This window comes from Populus nigra, chromosome 4 (genome assembly GCF_951802175.1).
Source record: "Populus nigra chromosome 4, ddPopNigr1.1, whole genome shotgun sequence".
NCBI classification, from domain to species: Eukaryota; Viridiplantae; Streptophyta; class Magnoliopsida; order Malpighiales; family Salicaceae; genus Populus; species Populus nigra.
Genome location: NC_084855.1, coordinates 7,146,988 through 7,169,830, shown reverse-complemented (window position 1 = coordinate 7,169,830; position 22,843 = coordinate 7,146,988). Strand labels below are relative to the sequence as shown.

Sequence of the window (22,843 nt, the reverse complement as noted above, 5' to 3'; positions counted from 1 at the left end):
ATAATGTAATTATTGTATAATTTTTTATGCACATATAACCAAAGAAGATTATTATGTTGAACCAGTAAGAGGCTTTTATGTGCTCTCCTTGATGTTGGTATTGTGAAGACAACAATTCAAAATCAAGTTTGGCATTTGATGGATGATGAGCACTTGAGGATCTATGTAAACTATCTTTTGATCTTCCCTTTGTTTTTTTTTTTCTAGTGAAATGATCTATGTTCTTTCCTTTTGTTTTGTCATACATGCCTAACCATTTTAAGAAAAAGCCATGTTGAGAAAGCCAAGATTTCTGAGAAAATAAACACAGATCTATGAAAAATTAAAAACAAGATGAAGATAGAATTCCTGAAAAAATATGGTCAGTGAAAAAACTTAGAATAAAAACTCAATTGAAATAATTTCAGTTTAAATTGATTTAGAAGAAAAAAAAAACAAACCAAACTGAATATGGTCAGTTCAAACCGGTTTTCGGTTCAGTTCGATTTAAAAACTTGAAAAAAAATAATTTTGGTTTGGTTAATTATTTTGACCCAAAACCGGACCGAATTGAAAATGTGCACCCTTACTTTGCATCAGCTCCAATGTGCACGCTTGTTTGTCTATAAGAGATCTCAAACCTCGTCACTTGGTACATGAATAACCATGATAAGCTTGATTTTTCCTCTTTATTTGTCGCTGCCATGGAAGCTCATACATTTTTCCAAAATCCTTCGTTGTAACTTCAGCTCCATAATCTTTGTTAACATGAAATAATTTACAAGATGACAAAAGTGAAGAAATATTCAAGCCTGAAAAAATACATGGGCTATATCCCTCTTGCCGTGAACCCATAATTCCAATCGCAGTCAAGATTCTTAACATCAAACCCAGTAATTGCTCATCTCCAGTGATTTCGCCGCTGCAGTTAGAATGTTTATCCAACATTTGTTGGGGTTATAATTTAGTAAGTGTTAGAAATCTACTTTTCAATAAACTAAACTTACCAAAATTAAAAAAGATGATTTGGATTAGTAAAATAGCTTATCCAGTAAATATTATTTGAATTTAGCATATTATTTTTTATTTAGAAATGTATTAAAATAATATTTTTTTTTATTTTTAAAATTGTATTTTTGATATTAGAAAATTAATAATCTGAAAATATAAAATAAATAAATTTTAGCAAATCTCATTTAGGTGGCATTTCTAAATAAGGCATAAAACAACCCTCTGGAAACTGTTTGGGCTATGTACTAGCTGAAAAGAGGCCTATCATATTGTCAATATGGAAGGGAGTGAAACACGATTCTGTGCTGATTAATAATCGCTTGCCCTGAGCTCAAGCCCATTCCGATTCTCTTAGGAGTCGATAGCCCAGATCTACGTTTAATATGCAATCTATATTATACATCATAGTTTGAAAAGAGCCATCACGGGGTGGTGGCGCAGTTGGCTAGCGCGTAGGTCTCATAGCTTCTGAGTTATCCTGAGGTCGAGAGTTCGAGCCTCTCTCACCCCAAATGGGTTTTTTGTTGCTTCCTTTAGTTTGTAGCATAACCCATGTTCGATGGCGCATGTCTTTTTCTTATCCATTGCCAGCGTTGATTTGTCTGATTGTACAGTACGCCTAAATCCCTAAACATGCAGGCAGTTCGTTTTCCAAATTGTGCTTGTGATCCTCCTCTTATTTAAGAGAGAAGGAAAACTTATTTTTACTCAATCAAGGCCCATCCAAGACTGAGATCGATAACAAGATGCGAGCCATGGCCTAGAGCCGTGATGTCTAGATCGGCAAGCTAAATCAACGTTTTCAATACTTTAGTGGTGGTAGTCGGTGCCTAAGCATGTGTTTCCATCACTTTTGGGGTCCATTTTCCCTCATAGAAGTGTTTTCATAGCATATTAAAAGATATCATGCATCAGGATTCAGGTCGCAAGCCAGTGGTCCTTATTTTTTAGCCATTAATTTCCACCTCGCTTCTTGCTCTTAGTCAATATATATTAGCTGTATGTGATTGTGGAAGTAATCAATGGTTCCTTTACTCTCCCCGGTACAAATATAACTGAAGAAAGTAGCAAATTTCACACGCCGTATACATATAGAAGTGAAAATCATGGGAAAGAGTGGTTCGCAATTTTACCTCAACCTTCTTAAGCATTTAGCAGATTTATTTGTCTCTGCGTAGCATTTATTCGAGATGAGGACTGTACATGTTGATGAAATTCTCGCCGGGTGAGGTGGAGGGGCCCAGGCGGAAATACATAGACAGATGCTAATCATATCAAAGATGAGCCAAAATCAGAAGGTGGGTTGGTTGAGTGGAGTTATCAATCGTGTTAACCAAGGAATCTTCAGTAACTAAACTCCTTGACTGCATCAATAGCAGTAAGGATTTTACTCGTTTACTTGCCTGGACGAGATGCTAATTCGTTGAGAGTCGATTTTCAGTGTTTTCTGTTTATGCCATTGATGCTGAGACACGCGGTGGGACTGAAAGCTGCAGGCTTGGTAGGGTACTAGTTGCATACTAGAAGGGGATACCTTATTTTGAGTCACGTGGGTGCCCTAGGTGATGGGGTGTCTGGGGTTTTGAAAATATTTTAAAATACATATATATATTAAAATAAATAGTTTCTTACATTATTTTTTTTTAACATCATGGTATTAAAATTATAAAAATTAATTTAATTTTTTTTTCAAGCTAAAAATATTTTTAAACCGATGCCAAATATGAATCTGCACTCCGGGACTCACCGTGCCTTCCTGGTAATGCAACACCATGCGACTCTCGTATTCTTATCTACAACAATGACTGCCAGTACAATTAATCTTTAATATTTGCTTTTGTACAATGAATTTGTCCTGAAAGTTTGTTTTAAAATTTTAGAAAATAATTTTTTATTTTATTTTTTTTCAAATTATTTTAATATGCTAGTATAAAAATTAAATTCTGAAAAATAAAAATATATATTATTTTTAAAATATTTTAATATGCTAGTATAAAAATAAATTCTAAAAATTAAAAATATATATTATTTTAATATATTTTTAAATAAAAATAATAATTTAAGAAACAATAATAATAAATGTCTCTTTATCAGCCAACGCCTTGTTATCATCAACAAATACACAATTCTTAATTACTTTAATATTAAATAAAAAATAAAAAAACAATAATTTTAAAATAATTAAAAAAATAATATAAGTTAATATGTGTTACCTCATTAAACTTGTGATTCGGGTAATAAAATTGAGTTAACCTTATAAAAAATAAAATAAAATAAATTATAATATATAATTTTTAATTAAAAAAATGTTAAATAATAAAATTAAAAATAAAATTCAAATCAACTGGATTAATGATATACTGTAAAACCACTCTTTATTATTAATAATAATAATAATAATTTGTTACTCCGAGGAAAGGATTGAAGAAGCACGAAACCATACTTACTGCTAATTAAGTGACCAAAGAAGGGTCAATAAGTATCCACGCATAAAAACACCACATGTATTGTTGGATCATACGAGGCTCTTGATGGCTGCGTGGGTGGGACTTGAGGTTGGTGTGCTGTGGCTTCAATCTGTATTCTGTGCTATGATCAACGTGGGGTGACAGGGCTCGTCGGCAAATGGCAACATGGTTTTCTTTCTTCTTCTTCTTTCTTTTTTAATGATTGAGAGTGAGTTTTAATTTATTTTTCATTAAAATTTAATTATTTATCTTTTTAAAAAAATAATTAATTTTTAATATTTTTAGATTATTTTGGCATGTTTTATTAAAAATAAATTTTTAAAAATATATATATTTTTTAAAAAAAACAGTTGTTAATATTGTGGTCATACTCGATTTGATGACGCGTGAACTAACTATTGTAAAGAAAAACCATCATATTCCTGGGCATCAGCAATAATGATGACCGATTTTTTTAATCAACCAAATCTCTTGTGGTGCTGGGCCCTATCAAGTGGGAATGAAAGTGCCATTGACAGCCTTTGTGGGTTGACATGATAAGGCTGTTCTGGCGACGGCCTATACAGATTACAGAGACGTTTGATACTAAAAAATAAAAAAAGTGTTGGGAAATATAAATCAGTTAGAAGTGAGGTTGACGGTACATAAATGAGTTGCTCTCAAACTCGAAAAACTGATGGTTGTGGGAGATTATTTTATCTTTGCTTGCAAGAATATTACAGGTGAGATCGAAGATATTGAATAAAGCCTATAGACTGAATGTAAGGAAAAAGAGTCAAACCAGGACAACTTACTGTGTTTGATTTCTCTAACCTTGTACCTTTACTTTATTGTGTTTCTTAACTCGAGTGTTCTGTTTCTCTTTAGGTTTTATATATATATATATATATATATATATATATATATGAAAGTATATCCACCCCTCTTTGAAGCCTAATTATTAGCCCTACACCTTCAATAATTCATGAACCGATCCCTTTCATTTGCCTTTTTTTTTCTTTTTTAGAATTTGTTATTTGTTTTCTAAAACTCTAGTTTATATGCTTGTTTTCTCTTTAATTGTTTTTTTTATTTCCTTTCTAAAATATAACGTCGGTAGATGGTAAAATATATTTTCTTTTATAAAAAAAATAACTAAAAAAGAAAAAAAAATAAACGATCATTTGATCTCTTTTTATGCAATGGTATATTGAAAACACATGTGTTGTGTAAGTTTTTTTTTTAACCAGTTTTTTTATAAAAAAAAAAAAATACAAACCAAATCAAATTGAATCCGTTATTTTGTTTGGTTCAGCTCATAATTTTTAAAAATAAAAATTTTAATTGGGTTGGTTTTTTTTACCCGAACGAAATGCTAATTCCTAAGAGAACTCGGTTAAAAAACAATCACATAGATCATAATAGGCGGAGGCAAGAAAGCCACGAGTGTTTGCCAAATGGCAACCTCTTGTTGGTTAGTCCTCTAACATATATTCGCCATTCTTTTTATACCATAAATGATATCTTCCAATATTAATAGAAATTGTTTTTTTTCTTGTACAATCTGACTAATTAAATTTAGTATTTTTAAGGCTCTAAATTCTAATGATATTGTCTTCAAAGTTCAAGATAGAATGGTTAAAAAACAAACATCTTCTTTGTCGGCCACTTCTCACTTCCACAGTATAGTAAATTAGTAACAACTCCTCGACAATTTGATATGGTCCGTGTAAATTAAGAATCATCCTTATTTCCTTTAAGATACGAATTGTTTTTCTTCAGTTATAGCCACATATCACCAGCTCGAAATATAAGTTCTCTAATCTGCAAGGTGTACCTTTTTTATGTTAAAAAAAAATAGTGGTGATATGTGGATTTAAAAAAAAAATGCTAATTGAAAAAAAAAATAGTAAAATTTATGAGTAAAAATTGCACGTGTCACCACCAGCTCTCTTTTGTTAAATAGTGCAAAAATTACAATGGAAAAAGAGAAGAGGAAAAAACAGGACGAGAAAAAAAAAAAAAAAAAGACTCTGGAAACATGTTGAAACTGTAATAACAATGCTACTAGTATCATTAAGAAAATATCAATAAGATAAATTCAGTAACATTAAAAAAAGTTATTAATGATAATTAGAGCGGGTCACACGAGCTGTCCAAAGATAAAGAGTAACTCATTTACTTTTGGGCGGCTCATGGGATTTATTTTGATTATCATTGGTAATTTTTTTTGTATTGTTTGATTCTTTTATTCGAGATCTTTTTAATGAAACTGGTGATATCATCATTGAATTTTTGGTGTACTCATATTCTTTTTTCTTTCTCTCTTTTATTATTGTAATTTGTGAAAAGAGATGAGAGGAAAAAAAACATTAAAAAAAAACACTGAAAATACATTGAAGCTTCAATGATAACTCTACTAGTATCATTAGAAAAATCTCAATGAGATGAATTGAATAACACTAAAAAATATAATTAACAGTGATTGAAGCAGGGCACATGAATATCATTTATAACTCGTTAAATTATATTATTTTTTTAAATATGTTTTAGACTGATATTTTATATGTTTTTTTATTATGTTAATGAAAAAAATAAGATAGAGTTTGGAGGTGTGATAACAATTATTTTTAAAGTATTTTTATTTAAAATATATCAATACAATATTTATATTTGTTTTTTTAAAAATATTTTTAATATTAAAATATTCAACAATATAAGCTTTTTTGGAATGAACACGATGACAGTAGAAGTAATAAGTGAAAGGCCAGTAACTAAAAGTCAGCTTTTAGATGAAAAATAAAATATTATAAAGCAAGCCCTGTATTGTGATAAAAATAAAATAATAAACTAGATAATTTAACCAAAATAAAACGCGCCCGCCGCCAGCGCATCAAAGCAATTTCGACAACTCTTTTATCATCACGACTCTCGTCATCATCGAACTCTTTTATTTCATTTTTTAAATAAATATCCGATCTAGATTGAATTCTTTATACATTCGTAGATTTATTTACATTAATATCTAGATTTTTATTTTTTATGAATTAAATATTTGTATTTGAGAGTTTGGTTTCTTTTGTTAGGAATTTAATTCCCTACTTGTTAGGGTTTTTTTTACCTCCAAAATAAGAATTCAGTAATTATTTATGATTACCTGAAAGATTTAGACTCAGATTAACCGACATGGATCTTTTATTAACGGGAGTTGATAATAATATTTTTATTTTATGACATCTAGGTAATTAAACACTAATGATATTTATGACTATCATGACATCTAGGTAATTAAACACCGCCCTCTACAATTAATACAGAATTAATCGAAGATTTAAGCTAGCACTTAGCCTGGCTTTATTACCTTGCACCCAATAAGGACCTATTTCACAAACAATGCTAATTAACTCGAAAGGTTTTGACTTGGGGCAGCAACACCTTAATTTAATGTGGCACGATAAATTAGATCAGGCGGAGGACCACAATGCTTATGGTCGTAGCTGATTATTTTGCCGACAATAATGGTTGCCGCTTTAGCCGATAATCAAGCAGCGCAATGTGGGTTAGGGTTAAATCTAGGGTTTTATTAGTCAATGACTGGTGTATTAAATTCGAAGGTGGACACAGACCGAACTCACATGAGGTGTTTTTTGACATTTGAATATAAATGGAAACGAAGACCACCCACAAGTCCATCAGCCCATGGGTGTTTTCTACGTGAATCCCACTAGCTGTGTGACAGTGAAGTCAAATGGAGAATCGAAGTCCAACTAGGTTTGGTTGCCGTGGAATGTGAACTTGATTTGACATGAATGTAGGCGCGCTGTATATTTACACTTGCTTTAAGGCACTCGTGAACGCAACACGTCAAGTGAAGTTCATTGCCGTGTTTTTCTCGGTTTTAGATTTATAATAAGAAATTTATCTTAGATGCACCAACTATTCTCACCCAAACAAGTCCACCTGGAGATTATTAATAAAAAAAAAACACTAAAAACAGAAAGGAATTTTACCGTACCTTTTGTTATAAAATACTATTTATTTATTGAAATAATTCTTTTTTTCTTTTTTAAAGTTATTTTTTTTATTTCATTTGCATCCTTCTATATCAGATTTTTTGGAATTAAACTTTATATTTCTTCAATTTATTTTTTTAGAAGGTTATCTCAGTCTTATAACCCAAATCAATAGTTTGATAAGTTGACTCATGTTTTTTTTTTAATTCATCATTCAATACTATGTTGATTGAGAATCATACTTAATAATTTGTTATTTTATTTGCTATGAGGTTATTCTAGTTTCATAACTCGTGTTACGAGTTTAATAAATTAATCTGAGTTGACTCGAGTTGTTTATTATATTATTTTTTTATAGAATCTTTTTTTAATTTTATTTTTTAACACTGGGTTGATTGAGAATTGAGTTTTATAATTTGTTTCAATTTGCTCTGTATCAAGTTCCATCGGTCTCATGATCTAAGTTGTAAATTTTACATGTTAACTTGAGTTGGCATAGATCATGTTTTTTTTTTGTTCTTTTAATTGATTTGTTTCAATTTTATTTTTCAACAATTGGTTTATTATAAATTGAGATTCATAATTTATTTTGATTTATTTTTCATGAGGTTTTTATGGTCTAATGACATGATATGCAGATCAACAAATTAACCAAGGTTTATCCAAATTGATTCAACATGTTTTAGTTTCAATATTTATATATAAAAAATCCTATATTTAATATTTATTTTGAGTCAAACTATATTTTTACATTCAGATTGTCTTTTAACCTATTAAGTTGGGATAATTACATCATATTAATCCCCCCTAGATTTAATTTCTTTTTCATAAAAAAAACATTAGCCACACTTAAATATTTTTCTCTTACAATATATATATATATATATATATATATATATATATATATATAAAATTTAATCTGCAGCATAGCAACAGCAAGGAAAAAAAATCTAGAATAACAGTGAAAGAGAAAGCACCGGAAGTTTAATGTGGCTCCTAATAACGACTTGTTAAGGATAAAGAGAAGAAATGGAAGGGGAAGAAGATTAAAAATTGAAGAAAGAAGAAGAAATTAATTAAGCAGCTTTGGTACCACAGAATCCAAAATTCTGATTCCGCATGGGCCTGGAAACAAGTTTCTGCACAGCGATTACAGTTATACAGCGAGTAATAACAACACGTGCCTAACTAGCAAAACCATAATGGACAGAAGAAAACGAACAGGAGGATAAAGAAAGACGATAAGCAACCCCACAACGGCAGCTTTCACAAGTAACGGCGAGACAGTACAGAGAGGATTTCAATTCCATGGGCATGATGTAGGGTAGAATTCTTGGTACTTAGGCGAGCGTTTTGCAAGTTTCATTTATTTCTGTCTCGCGGGCTGTTCATCTTGCCATTGCCTTGCAGTCTTGGATGTGAGCTTTAAATGCAGGCCATTCTTCGGGTGGCTGTGGATGCCACTTCTTCCTTAACGAACGTGTTCCTCAATCTTACTCGTGGCTAACTTTTCTATCTGATATTTTTAAGCAAACCTCGAATATCTATATTATTTTGATTTTTCAATTAATAACTTCTGTTAAAATCACTTGACATAAATATGTTATTTATTATAAAAAAAGAATTAAAATATAGATGAGAACATGAATGTAAAGCTTCTAAAAAGAGCATCAAGTTCTTTAATTGAGATTTCTTAAAAATATTGAAGGTAAATTTGAATCAAAATTCTTAAGCAAAACTGGGCATTTTTTAGGTTTTTCAAAAATTTCATGACACTCATTCCCCTGCTACTTTAGCTGGCCTGGGCCCAGGTCAATTCCGTGCTTGCTATCGAAAAAAAAAATAATTCTTTTGTTTTGTCAGTGCCTGAAAAATTAGTCAGTTGAATTTCAGATTTCCTTTTCTATCATTCCAGTCCAGGAAAGGGTTAAACTTATAAATTTATTTATATAATTGACTTTGAATGGGAGACGTTATTAGTTATTTAATCTGATTTTAGGGGGGGGGGGTGTCTGCTAGTGAGTTTTAAGTTTTAACTCTCCTTTTTTTTTCTCGTTAAAATCTATTTTTTTTAAAATTAATTTTTGTAGTGTTCTTGAATATTTTAATGTGTTTATGTTATATATATATATATATATATATATATATATATATATATATATATATATATATATATATTTAAAAATATTATTTTAATATTTTTCTAAATAAAAACTATTTTTAAAACGATCACTTTTACATTGACAAACAATCTCTTAAACATCATTGGACATCGTTGGACGATGGTCCTGGACACAAAATAAACAAACAAACTAATCAATAAATAAAAATTACGTATGATTTACGACTTTGACATAGAACCTTGTTGTTTTGTAATCGTCCTTGTCGTTGCAACTAGAGATTGAGGATAACATTCTCGCTTCGGTTGCCATCACCCCCACCAAGCTCCAAGTTGATGGTCATGCCTGTCGCTTGACAGCAACTCCGAGTTTTGTCGGGTTCCAAAACCATTCTCATTCCAGGCTCTATGATAGGTGCTTGCTTAATTATGAGATGCATCCATCCATCCATCCATCCATAACCTCCCCCTTCTCATTTGATGAATGGATTCCACATGTTCGACTGTGGGTTCTCGCGCTTGCAATTGTCCTTTCGCTGTGCCGGCATCCTTCCCTACCCCGAGAGAAAGCATAAAAGAACAAACTGAACATTGTTTTCAGACTTTAATTCTTCCGAGGGTTCTAGGATAAGAGCTAGTTAACCGGAATCGCACCTCGTTTTATATGATTAGAATCTGAATGCTGCTGTTGCTATTTACCAGTTGCCTTTCAAACTAGATTTGTTGCCGGCGTTTCGCAGCGAGTTTAACTCAGATCTCTAGATTAAGCACATGAAAGGTTTATGCAGTAACCAAATGCTATGCGCAAAACATTAGAAGCAAAGCTCGTCTATTTCTATGGACTCGGCATTTTAACATGGTATGGATGATAGGCATCGATGCTAAACATATTTAGTTCATTGATTAGTTCCGGCATGGCATTGCTGACAAAAATCCATGTAGTTTACAGCCTCAGAACGAACATCAATCTTTAGGAATCCATTGCAGCCATCCTAGATTCTCATTCATCAAGCAATGTATAGATCCCGTTATATGTGATGACCAAGAACATAAAAGAGTAAAAATTCTAAAACTCGAAGGCCAAAGAGTGTTATCAAGTGGATGGCAGAATTGAAGTCCACATCTATAAATATGCCGACAATTACAATATAAAGGATCAAAGGCGAAAGAAAATGACAAGTTCAACTATCAAAACCAAGCCAGAGCATCATGTCATATGGGCAGTAGGCTCTGATAAGCAACCAAGGCAGGCTTTATCCGGTCTTATCTCATATTTGCAGCAACTTCTTTGGTTGCCATTCATTCATGTCTTCAACATGCGAAACTAAAAATCCTGGAATTTCTTTTCAATTATCATCCATCAGCCAACACCTTTGAAAACCAACTAGAATCACAATCAAAGCTAACATTGAAAGGCAATGACAAATCGCAGTGCAGGAACAGTTCCTAACCAAAATTTAAGATCCTGGAAGCAGATTTATTATTATTTAAAAAATTAAAAAAATGCCATCGTTTTTAATATTTTAAAAAACATCATCTAATATTTCACTATTTTAACACTTTTTAAAAATCATCTACCATACAATATATTTGGAGGTAATAATTATTTTCTTATTACAGAACACAGCAGTTATTGGATAATATTTTTAATATAAAAAAATTAACCCGACTTAGGAAACATTTCAGGTGGGGCTGTGTCTCGTACTGTTAGCGGCCCCATGATGTGGTACTTTTTACTGGCATTATTATGCGTATTGCAGAAACCATAGGAATAGCAAAATCCATTGCCATGTAAGTCCAAGGTGTACTACTGGTCCCCGTGATCAAATTTTTGTCCAGCTCAGACCTGACCAGACCAGACCAGCAGCCATCAAATTGGCAATCTCGTGAAAAAGGCTCTCCAGTTCCCAATTCCGCGTTTGATCCACCACCTCCGCAAACCACCAATTTTTACAAACCACTCACGAGTCCTTCCTATCCTAAACACTAATTACACCGAGGGATTAAGAAAAATTAAAAATAAAATCGAGGATTTTCTCGTCTGTAACGGACCTACCTGGAACCGCTCTATATGCAGCCAACACGTCATTGATTCGATGCACCGACAGAGAAACGCGGCAGAGACGGGCCCACGCTCCCCCCTCAGAACGAAAATTTAACAAACTAACCAATTCGAGGATGCAAAGATTGACTCTCTTCTCCATGTGGCCCTTCTCTTTCTCGTTGATTAATTAATAAATAAGATTTAACATTTAATAAATCCGTGTCCAATCCTTCTTTATTACTATAATTTCTGGATCTTCCTCCTTCTATCGCTCCATAAATCGTATAATATATGATCATACGTCTTTCTGTATAATACGATTTTCCTTTTTTAAGGAACATGGTCTCTAACTATTAAAAAAAAATAATCACCGCAAGGCAAATCCATGTCTATAGGCAGCCAACCACGTCGTTGTGTTGCTTGGTAAAAAAGCAAGATAAAATAAAATGACCGTCTCACTTAAAATTTATCGGGATCTCTGACAGTGACACGGTGCATTAATTGAATTAAATAATATTAGTTTTTAATTCAACTTCAAACCTAGTTAGCTTAAACTAATGTACTTGAAATGTAAAAAAGATTCAAAATGTAGTTTAAAAATCAGTTTAAACACATTACTATACGAGTCAAGAAAATCTCAAAACCAAGAACATGCTGTCACAGGTAAAAGTTATCAAAATTATCTCAAAATATATTTAAAAAATTAGATTTTAATGAAACTCCGTTTACAACGCAACTCTCGACATCTCCAAGTTCAAAACTGAGCTGTAGATAGTGAATCCATGTGGTTGCAAGAGTGCTGGAATATTTCTCCAATCGTGATTAGATTAACTGGCTTTTGAGCCAAAATTATCCTCTCCCAGCCCCTGGCTTAATCTCTAAACGCTATTTATTTTTGTTTATATCCTTTTATCCCTTCTCGGTTTGTTATTTTATAGGTGTCTTTATGCAGATCCCTTGTGCACACTGTAGCTTAGCCACACCTTGGAATGATAACCATCAGTAATTACGGGTTGAAAATCTGTCTTATAGGCTGTGATCTTTTGAGCCTAAAAGGCCATCTTTTCCTCAACATTATCATTGCAAAGACAACATTTTTGAGCTTGTTCGATCTCCATATCTTGAGCGATTCTTTAATCCTTCACTCACCACATTTTAAGCTTCTACGAGCATTAATTAGTGGAACCGTCAGTAATATACACAAAATAACTGCAACACAGAGAGCATGGATTCAAGCGTCAAGTTGTTGTTTGTTTATGAGCTCGCATATGATATAATCCTGAGTTGTCCGGCGATTATGGCGCATGTCAACCCCGATCTAATAAATAACATGAGCAAGGTATAAAAAAATAATAATAAAAAGGTTATTTGTTTCCGGGTCTATGGTCTCACTCTCCATCTATAAAAGATCTACACATATCCATAGTAAATTCCATTTGTTTTTTTAGCAAGTAAAATAAAATACCAAAAAAATACTAGCTTCTTCATGATTTACCATGATACGAAGATGATGTCATTGTAAAGTAGAGAGAGAAAGAGAGAGAAAGTGAGCTTTAGTCACTAGTGAGCAAGTTGATTAGAAAAAAAAAAAAAAATCTGGAGCTGTGATTTGTGAACTACCCCTAGTCCTATTTAGCTACCCCGTCTCGAAGAAAGAAAGTACTATATAAAAGGGGGAGAGTTTTCAATTTTCACGATAGCTTCTCCGTCGTGATTGGATCCATAAAAATCATCTCTCTATCTCTACTTCATCTGTAAATAGTTGAAAGTGAGAGAGAGTCCAATTTGCAGTATAAAGGTGCAGTCTTTAACGACAAAAGCTGCTTCTGGGGGCTTATGTTTAATTACTCCATTCATGAGTTCTTACTGATTTCAGGGGTTATTTCTTGCGGTTTTCAACAAAGAAGAAAAGAACTTGTATTTTCACTTGTGGCGATATAAGGTAGTGTTTTTCTCCCCTACAAGTAATCGGCTTTCTCCCTTTTGCTAGATTTGATTGGGCTGTGAAATGATGATATTTCCTTCTTTTTTATTAGTTTACTGCATTGATCTATGTGGGTTATGGGTCCTTTTTTGGTGAGGTACTGAAATGAAGTGGATTCTTTTCCTGGAAATGAACTTGCACTTGTGCATATTCATATCCAAGGCTAAGAGGCTCAATGGAATCAAAAGTGATTATATAAGGTTATCTTGTTTTGAAACATATCTGCTTTACTTGTCTTTCAATCCTTTTATGTGTTTAGTCTTAGAGTTGCCTATAAAGTTTATTCCTCTAAATAGTTTCAGTTTCTTTTCATTGGCTCTATTTCTGTTTCCTGGGTTTTGGATCTAAACATTTGCTATAATGACCATAAACTGAGATCCCAATTTCTTCCTTTCTTTTAGCTCGTTGGAGTGAAATTAATTTTGGTTTGCGCTCTATCTGATGTTTTAGCTTTTGCTTTTTCCTTTGTCCCCCCGCCTCCCTGAGGTTGGGGGTTGGGGAGGGGTGGGGGGCTGATTCCTTTGAAATAAAGAATGTTTCTTTGCCTTCCTGGTCTCTTTTTTCTTTGCTTTTTTAAGTCATTTGAGAAATTCTTCAGTGAATTTCTCTCATTCTGTATTGCAACTCCAGGTGAATAATCATTGTGTATAACTTTCTAATTTGTTTCCAGAGTTTAATATTATTGTTGGGTTTTCAGGTTATAGAATGTCGAGGCCCCTGCTTCGAGGTGCAACAGGGGGACGGGTCTCTGGGAACAGCAATGATTTATGGGACTCCCAAATGAAAGACAAGACAGAAAAGGAAGATTTGGATAGGAATCGTTCTTCTGATCAAAGTTATTTAGCACTGAGGTTTCCTTTCCGGGTACTTTTTCCTGAAAACAATTCTCCTTCCAAATATGGTAGTGGTGAAAATGGCTTTGCATCTGATCCATTCATTGTTGGGAGTCCAAGAAGCCGGCACAAATGGGCATTGCTACTTTTGAAGCTGAGCTTAGCTGTGATTGTAATTCTTGCTCTGACGGGGTCTTTTTGGTGGACTATCTCAATAACAACAATGTCAAGAGGTCAAATATTACATAATTATAGGCGACTCCAGGAGCAGCTTGTTTCAGACCTGTGGGATATCGGAGAGCTATCTCTTGGTTCCTCGAGGTTGCAAGAATTGGAATTCTGTTCTGAAGAGTCTGAAAATTATGCTCCTTGCTTCAATGTTTCCGAGAATCTTGCCTTGGGATATTCTGATGGTAGTGAGAATACTCGTCTTTGTGGGCAGAGTTCAAGGCAAAGTTGCCTGGTGCTTCCACCTGTAAATTATAGGATCCCGCTTCGTTGGCCTACAGGAAGAGACATCATCTGGGTCGCAAATGTAAAGATTACTGCACAGGAGGTTCTTTCCTCTGGTAGTTTGACAAAGAGGTAAGTGGATGAACTTTACCGTATTACACTTCCATTTCCCAGCTATCCTCCATTGATTTCTCTTTTACCTTGGTTGCCAGGATGATGATGTTGGATGAAGAGCAGATTTCTTTTCGTTCAGTCTCTCCCATGTTTGATGGTGTTGAAGATTATTCACATCAAATAGCTGAAATGATTGGACTGAGAAATGAATCTAACTTTGTGCAAGCTGGGGTAAGCCCATATAATTTATTTCCCTCTTGGGAACCGTAATACAAGTTTGGTCCTGTCTCATGTACTCTCATAGTTTTAATAAATAGGGTAGCATTAGTATGATCTGGTATTGGGTGCAGAGTGGTTCGGTAAACTAATAAGGAAAAGCTTTTTAAATAGCCTTTCAGAGTAACTAGTTTTCATATTTACACCTTACCCTGAAACTAGATTTGAGCAATAAGCAGTCTAAAGTCTATTAAACATATTAGCACTCTTTGATTAGTTATCGAAAGGAAAAGAAAAAAATAAGGGAGAAGAGTACAGCATTTTAGTGCTCTATGACGGCATGATGAGCCCATTTGGTATTGTAGTAGTAATTTCTTTTTAAAGTGTTTTTTGCTTAGAAATACATTGAAATAATTTTTTTTTAAATTCATTTTTAACATCAGTATATCAATATCATCTGGAAACACAAAAAAAAATTAATTTAAAGCAAAGAAAAAAAATTTTCATATTTTTTCAAAAGTGCTTTTGAAACACAAAAACAAGTGGGGGCTCATGTTCTGTGCTGTCAAGAACGGAAGTTTTGCAGCTTACTTGTATTCTGCAGCCACTTGATACTAGTTATGTTCTATGAGCAATATTTATATTAATTACCCATGTTTATTTCCTGATTTTTCAGGTAAGAACCATTTTGGATATAGGATGTGGTTATGGTAGCTTTGGAGCACATCTCTTTTCTAAGCAGCTCATAACTATTTGCATCGCAAACTATGAGCCTTCAGGAAGTCAAGTTCAACTTACTCTTGAAAGAGGTCTTCCTGCGATGATTGGTTCTTTTAATTCGAATCAATTGCCATATCCTTCTCTTTCCTTCGATATGTTGCATTGTGCACGATGTGGCATTGATTGGGACCTGAAAGGTATGAGTTCTGATGTCCTAGCTAATGATCATTGTGGACATTATGTGGGCCGTGTATGAATATAAATGCGAACACATGTCACATATATTGGGAAAATTAAAATGTCAGCTATGTGTTCTTTCTTGTGCTTAAAGTTACACTTACAATGCATAATTGGCAGGAAAAACTCTGTAAATTTAGCCTTCACAGTAGAATTGTAGAACACATTATTGGATTATCAAAAGCCTGTATAGCTAAGAGTTGGGATAAAGAGACTTACTAGTAAACAATGGTAACCGTGATTTCCCTTGCCAACTTCATATTTGTTATTAATTTCGATTCTGGAGGTCTAGAGGTTGAATAAGTGAGAAACACTTCATAGGGTACTAAGTACTCTCCTACACTGAGTAACTTGGTTTTATATCTGATTGCTGGAAAATGATTGTTATAAAGACTGGACGCCTTCTAAGTGTGCCTGCAACTGTTGACTTCAGAATCTTGTTTCCTATTTATTGTGTGGAATTTGCTACTTATTGTGCTACCTTGCCCACTTCATATTTATTTTTTAATTTTCATTCTGGAGGTCTAGAGGTTGAATAAGTGAAACAAATCATAGGCTACTAATGACTTTCCTCTGGGTTTCTTGGTTTGAAATCTGATTGCTGGAAAATGACGTCATACAGACTGGATGTCTTCTAAAAGTGTGCCTGCAACTGTTGACTTCAGAATCTTGTTCGCTATTTATTGTGTGAAATTTGGTCAATGCAAAGCACAAATCTTAGTTTTTTTCTGATCTCATAGAACTAGCTTATTGTTGCACCACATACCACATGTGAATTGTTAAAAGAAGATGGGCATATAAAACTACTAAATATTCACTTTACATGGGGCAGATGGTTATTTCCTGATAGAAGCTGACAGAGTTTTGAAGCCCGGTGGGTATTTTGTCTGGACTTCACCACTTACCAATGCTCGTAACAAAGAGAACCAGAAAAGGTGGAACTTTGTACGAGATTTTGCAGAAAATCTCTGCTGGGAGATGTTGTCACAACAAGATGAAACTGTTGTATGGAAAAAGACTAGTAAAAGAAGCTGCTATAGTTCCCGGTAATGCCACCAGCAAGATATCCACTTGCATACCAACATTTGTATTGATGTTGATTGAATTTGAATACCAGTATGGTACTTAAAGAACATGCAAATACGCATCTAAGCATATATTCATAATTTTTTTTTAAAATCTCTGCATAAATATGATCATACATTACATGAGATCAAGGGGTGGTTCTGATTGATAGCTCAAACTGCTTTGTTATTCTAGGAAGCCTGGTGCAGGCCCTTCTACCTGCAGTAAAGGTCATGACATTGAATCTCCTTATTATCGGCCACTCCAAGGGTGCATAGCTGGGACGCAGAGTCGTCGATGGATTCCTATCCAAGAGAAGACGACCTGGCCTTCTAGGTCTCACTTGAACAAGACCGAGCTTGCAATATATGGTATTTGATACTCTTTTTACATGATTTTGGAACAGCATCTTTGTGGACTTTAGCAAAGATCCCTTTGCCTTATGTTCTTGTTGTCTATGTTTTATCAGGTCTGCATCCAGAAGACTTTAGTGAAGATGCAGAGAATTGGAAAACAACAGTCACTAATTACTGGTCTGTTTTGTCACCAATAATTTTCTCTGATCATCCAAAGAGACCTGGTGAAGAGGATCCTTCTCCACCTTATAACATGGTCCGAAATGTACTAGACATGAATGCTCATCTTGGCGGTTTCAATTCTGCACTATTGGAAGCTGGGAAGTCTGTGTGGGTAATGAATGCGGTCCCAACAAGTGGACCCAACTACCTTCCCTTGATACTGGACAGAGGCTTTGTTGGTGTACTGCATGATTGGTAATTCTGCCATCTACTGCTCTCTCTCTTTTATTTTTTTTTATTTTTCCAGTTTATCCATTGAAACATACTTGTATCTGTTTTCATTTTCTTGTCTGTCTGGAATTGGCTACTCAACTATCAGATATAATTCAGATATTTTGTCTGGATGATGAATAGGCAGGGTTTTAGTACATTCTGTGCTAGATTGGAAACACTCTATTCTGATCTTTCATCCGTGCTTGGTTATCTACTCTTCCTCTTCCCATTCCTCATTTGTTTGCCCCACCCTCTCCTTTCATATTCACCATTCGATTGCCTGCTTATGCCTTTCTTGTTGAGTTAACCTGATTGAATAAGAGGAATAATATTCCTTTGAAACTAGTTAAGCCTTCACCTGCTGATTTCAATGATTCACTAGGCTGGCATTACAGTCTAACTGTGGAATAGCAGATAGGGAAACTGAAATTATGCAATTTCAAATATATTTTTCTTCAGAGATCAACTACATTTGTTCTCCTTGGGCTTAGTTACAACGGTTAATGATAAGTAATTGGAGGAATTTATGAATCAATTTGGTGAAGACAATGCATGCTGGATGATATGTTATCATACTGGATATTTTTTGGGTTTCAGTTGCTCATTTAAGAATCTTGGTATGTTTATGGTGGACTTTGTAACAAAGTACTTCAAACTTAATTTTGGGTCTCGCACCAGTAGCTGAAGATGTCAAGTTTGGTCCTTGACTAGAGTCAGGATACAAGGAAGAGTATAGTTATTTTATGTCTTTAACTGTAGATTCCGTGTGCAAAAAATCTTCTACTTGTTCTAACTATTATGCTTTTATTATTACTTGTTTCTTCCACTGATTTGATGGGTTATTTCCATGGAAGGTGTGAGCCATTCCCGACTTACCCTAGAAGTTATGATTTAGTGCATGCAAAAGGGCTCTTAACCATACAAACCCATCAGCAGCGCAGGTGCACCATGCTGGATCTATTCACCGAGATAGATCGGTTACTTCGTCCAGAGGTACCTAATTCAAACTTTCCTCTCTCTGAGTTTTGTAGCTTGTTTAGTTGTTGTGGCTAAGGTGGAGAATGCTTTTAATATCCAAGACGGGACAAATAAATGGTATACATTGTTATTTGTGTCGAGATCAGGAGCAACGATGCACACATTATGTTCCATCATTATAACTTCATTTTCTAATGTCTTTGCACAGTTAGATTTTATGGTGTTGTTAGTTTATCAGAAGAATTTAGATGGACTGATGTTGGTGATTGGTGCAGGGTTGGGTAATAATCCGTGACACAGCTCCACTTGTTGAATCAGCAAGAATGCTAATCACACGGCTGAAGTGGGATGCACGAGTTATAGAAATCGAAAGTAACAGTGACGATAGACTACTTATCTGCCAGAAACCTTTCTTTAAGAGACAAGGAGTCTCATCATGAGTTTTTCCGAAGGAAACTCGAGAAAGTTAGATCATACTATTCATATTCATTTTGTCATGTTAGTTAATTATCATGAAGCTTCACATATAAAGGAGGGTAAAGAATTTTGAACAGAAAGAAGAAAGCAGAGGAGAGGAAACAAATGGATGATGGTGGTGGAACCAACCACAACTCCTACGAGGCAGCAAGGCTTCCGTAGGACCCCTGTAATTACTCAAGTTGAGGTGCTGGGCAAATGAGAAGTATAGAATAGGATTTAATTTAAATTTATTGTCCATTTTTCATGTGATGTCGAATCATAACACTATACAACCACATGATTTGATTGTGAAGATGATTACAGAATAAGCAAGGTCCTTCTTTACTTGATGTGTAGTGTACAAAAATGCTTGTCAGTTCATTCATTCATGTGAAGCAATATTTATTTTCTTCAGCTTTTTCTTGTTACTTTCGTTGATGCTCTTTTTGTGGTGTTGCAACACTTTGGAAACTCCATTGCTAAATACGCTTCAAGCTCGATCCGCAGCTCGTTTCCCCCCCTCGTTAGTCTTTTTTTCATTACCTGGACCCGAAACAAATTGTATTTTTCTAAACAGTTCTATCCTTTTGTGTTAGGATATTAGTCATCATTTCCTGCAAGGTTTAACTGTGTTTTTTTTTTTAAAAAATTAATTATTTTTATTTAAAATTTTTATTTTTATATATTTTCAGATAATTTTAATGTATTGATATTAAAAAAAAATTTAAAAATTAAAAAAAAAATCATTTTAATATATTTTTAATTAAAAATTATTATTACATTATCAAATATACTCTATAAAAATAAAGAGATTATAGTATTGAACAAAGATTTTTTCTTCTTTTTTAAGTTGCAAAACCATTTTCCACCAGGAAGATATTGTACAAGAAATTTAGTCTAAAATAAAGAAAAATAGCTTTGAAATCCTTTCATGTTTTTTTCTTATCATGTCCATTCATGTTTTTTGAATTTAAATCATCAAATTTAAAATAAATGAACATGATTTAAGTGTTTATTAAAAATAATGACACCTTAATTATTATTTTATTTCTCTCATTTAATCTAAATTATCCAATTCAAATTTAATGATAAAATCTATAACATGATCGGTTTTGTTACATTACGAAAATAAGAGAAAAGATCGTATGTTTTTGGCATCGAGGTAAAAACAAGAAAGAGCTTACGCTTAATTAATACAATATTTAGACACATTCCCATAGTATTCGACAACCGACCTTAGCTCAGTTGGTAGAGCGGAGGACTGTAGTGGGTGAATATCCTAGTAGCCATCCTTAGGTCGCTGGTTCGAATCCGGCAGGTCGGAGTTTTTAGGATCTCCATTAAGTTTTTAACTTCCATCGAGCGGCCAAAATCACCTAATCGAAAATCAATCACAGCCATATGATCTAAACTAGCTCTTTTGCCGATCCACCTCCAAAAATCATTTTCCATGGCTTGGCGCCTCTTCCTCTCCAAATCCACCTCCTCCAAAACCCTAACCTCTCCTCTCCTCCAAAACCCTACCCCTAACCCCCTTCTATCTCTCTTCTCCTCCCATTTCTCCACATCCTTTCTTGTCACCAAAACGCCAAAAAAACACAAGAAAAAACGCGAAAAACCAGAATCCCCACGCACCAGGCACGTCCAGCACCCCTCCACCCGGATTCCTCAATTTGAATCTCTCCTCGAACGCGACTCTTACTTTCGCTTCCTCACTAAATCCAAACAATTCCTCTCTCAACAACCAGAACGCATTCTCCGCCTTGACGACGCTGGAAAGCTCCACCAAGAACTTGGTTTCCCTCGCGGCCGCAAAATCCACCGCTTCCTCCAACGCCACCCTCTCATTTTCCAAACTTATCGCCACACCGATAACAAATTGTGGGTCGGCTTTACAGATTTTATGGAGGAATTGCTGGAAGAAGAGAAGGAAATTATGGATTCAATGGAGAGTGATCGCGTTAATAAGGTGCGTAAGCTGTTGATGATGTCGAAGAATAAAAGGATTCCTTTGAGTAAAATTCATCATTGTCGCTTATTGCTTGGAATTCCTGATGATTTTAGAGATAGAGTCGCTAAATATCCTGATTACTTTAGAATTGTTGTTGAGAGTGATGGGAAGAGGATTTTAGAATTAGTGAATTGGGATCCGAGTTTGGCGGTGAGTAAATTGGAAAAGGAGTTTATGGTTAACGAGGAGAAGGCGAAAAGGGCGTTCAAGTTTCCGGTAAAGCATGGGAAGGATTTGGATTTGGAGGTGGAGGATACGAGGAGGTTGAATTTATTGAATACATTGCCATTGGTTTCGCCGTATAGTGAAGGAGAGAGATTGGAGTTATGGAGCTTAGAGGCGGAGAAGTATAGGGTAGGGATTTTGCATGAGTTTTTGAGCTTGACTTTGGAGAAGAGGGCGTCGATACATCATATTGTGGAGTTCAAGGAGGAGTTGTGCTTGACTAAACATACGTATGATATGCTTAAGAAGCAGCCCCGGACATTTTATCTTGCGGGGACAGAGATGAATTGGGTTGTGTTTTTGAAAGATGCTTATGATGAGAATGGGGGTTTGATTGACAAGGATTTACAGGTGATTTTCAATGAGAAACTGTACAAGTATGCTCAAATGAAGGAAGGAGAATTGGATTCAAGTGTATGGAAGAGTTGACTTCATTGGTGAATCCTAACTTGTTCTTGATGATATTGAACTTGTTCTTGATGTCATGGAGAGGAGAGGGTTTTTATTGGCAGAATAGAAATCGTGACTCTTTTTGAGTGCTGATATGGATCAAAACCGCTGTGACATTTTTTGCACATACGTGAAGAAATATGACATCTTCCTGTTGATCCGTGATAAATGTGTCTTCTGTTTGCGTCATTCTTTTGATAACTCTGTATTCTGCAACCATATAGAGTGAAACTCTTTGCGTTTTTATGGAATCCTGACTTTGTTCGGTTCATTTTATTACATCATAAGCAGCAATCTAATTTGAGAGCAGTTGCCCTAATCATATTCAATTATGATCCTCTTAACTCCATAATGTCATTGAATCTTTTCGTACAACGGCTTGAGTCGACAGTAGTAGAAATTTATGGTGGCTTGATACATTGCAGACTTCCGACAGTTGAACTTTCACTTATTTATTGTCGTTGACCCGGCAAATACCGGTGCCGTTTTTTCTCTTTTCCTAGAATCGTTCGCGGGGAATGATTCTAAGGTCCTGGGTTCTGGAAATTACATTCATTATCAGGGTCAATGTTTGTGCCTCGCAACGGCAGTATCTATTACCTATATTATTCTCCTTTTCAACATCTCATTCTCACCATAAATTGATAAAAAAGGGTTCAACTGCCCAAACCACTACCACCACCACAAAACAGAT

General features: G+C 34.3%; 2 protein-coding genes and 2 non-coding genes across 7 annotated transcripts; all 4 read left to right on the top strand.

The window, feature by feature from the left end:
• The first annotated feature begins 1,416 nt into the window (after nucleotides 1-1,416).
• TRNAM-CAU (transfer RNA methionine (anticodon CAU)) lies at nucleotides 1,417-1,501 on the top strand. Its single transcript is given in 2 exon segments — nucleotides 1,417-1,454; nucleotides 1,466-1,501. It is a non-coding gene; the product is annotated as a tRNA-Met (tRNA).
• Nucleotides 1,502-13,251: 11,750 nt separating this feature from the next.
• On the top strand, nucleotides 13,252-19,877 carry LOC133692536 (probable pectin methyltransferase QUA2). Of its 4 annotated transcripts, none has more exons than XM_062113567.1 (10): nucleotides 13,256-13,411; nucleotides 13,490-13,555; nucleotides 14,295-15,015; nucleotides 15,096-15,228; nucleotides 15,890-16,130; nucleotides 17,003-17,216; nucleotides 17,431-17,606; nucleotides 17,705-18,008; nucleotides 18,881-19,019; nucleotides 19,280-19,877. In XM_062113567.1, exons 3-10 carry the CDS (start codon nucleotides 14,303-14,305, stop codon nucleotides 19,442-19,444), a joined length of 2,085 nt encoding a protein of 694 aa, XP_061969551.1. In that variant the 5' UTR covers nucleotides 13,256-13,411; nucleotides 13,490-13,555; nucleotides 14,295-14,302; the 3' UTR covers nucleotides 19,445-19,877. The 4 variants fall into 4 exon arrangements, with proteins under 4 accessions (XP_061969549.1, XP_061969551.1, XP_061969550.1 ...); XM_062113566.1 differs by having other exon boundaries at nucleotides 13,490-13,577; XM_062113565.1 differs by having other exon boundaries at nucleotides 13,252-13,555.
• An 816-nt stretch (nucleotides 19,878-20,693) lies between these two features.
• TRNAY-GUA (transfer RNA tyrosine (anticodon GUA)) lies at nucleotides 20,694-20,787 on the top strand. Its single transcript has 2 exons — nucleotides 20,694-20,730; nucleotides 20,752-20,787. It is a non-coding gene; the product is annotated as a tRNA-Tyr (tRNA).
• Nucleotides 20,712-22,400, top strand: LOC133692377 (protein WHAT'S THIS FACTOR 1 homolog, chloroplastic). Its single transcript, XM_062113273.1, has one exon. It carries the CDS (start codon nucleotides 20,914-20,916, stop codon nucleotides 22,126-22,128), a length of 1,215 nt encoding a protein of 404 aa, XP_061969257.1. The 5' UTR covers nucleotides 20,712-20,913; the 3' UTR covers nucleotides 22,129-22,400.
• Nucleotides 22,401-22,843: the final 443 nt, after the last annotated feature.

Bases quoted from the DNA above. Each gene is read 5' to 3' on its own strand.
- LOC133692536 (XM_062113565.1), top strand. From the start codon at position 14,303: ATGTCGAGGCCCCTGCTTCGAGGTGCAACAGGGGGACGGGTCTCTGGG. The intron at 15,229-15,889 runs GTAAGCCCATAT...CTGATTTTTCAG, and splicing joins CTAACTTTGTGCAAGCTGGG to GTAAGAACCATTTTGGATAT. The intron at 17,217-17,430 runs GTAATGCCACCA...TTGTTATTCTAG, and splicing joins AGAAGCTGCTATAGTTCCCG to GAAGCCTGGTGCAGGCCCTT.
- LOC133692377 (XM_062113273.1), top strand. From the start codon at position 20,914: ATGGCTTGGCGCCTCTTCCTCTCCAAATCCACCTCCTCCAAAACCCTA.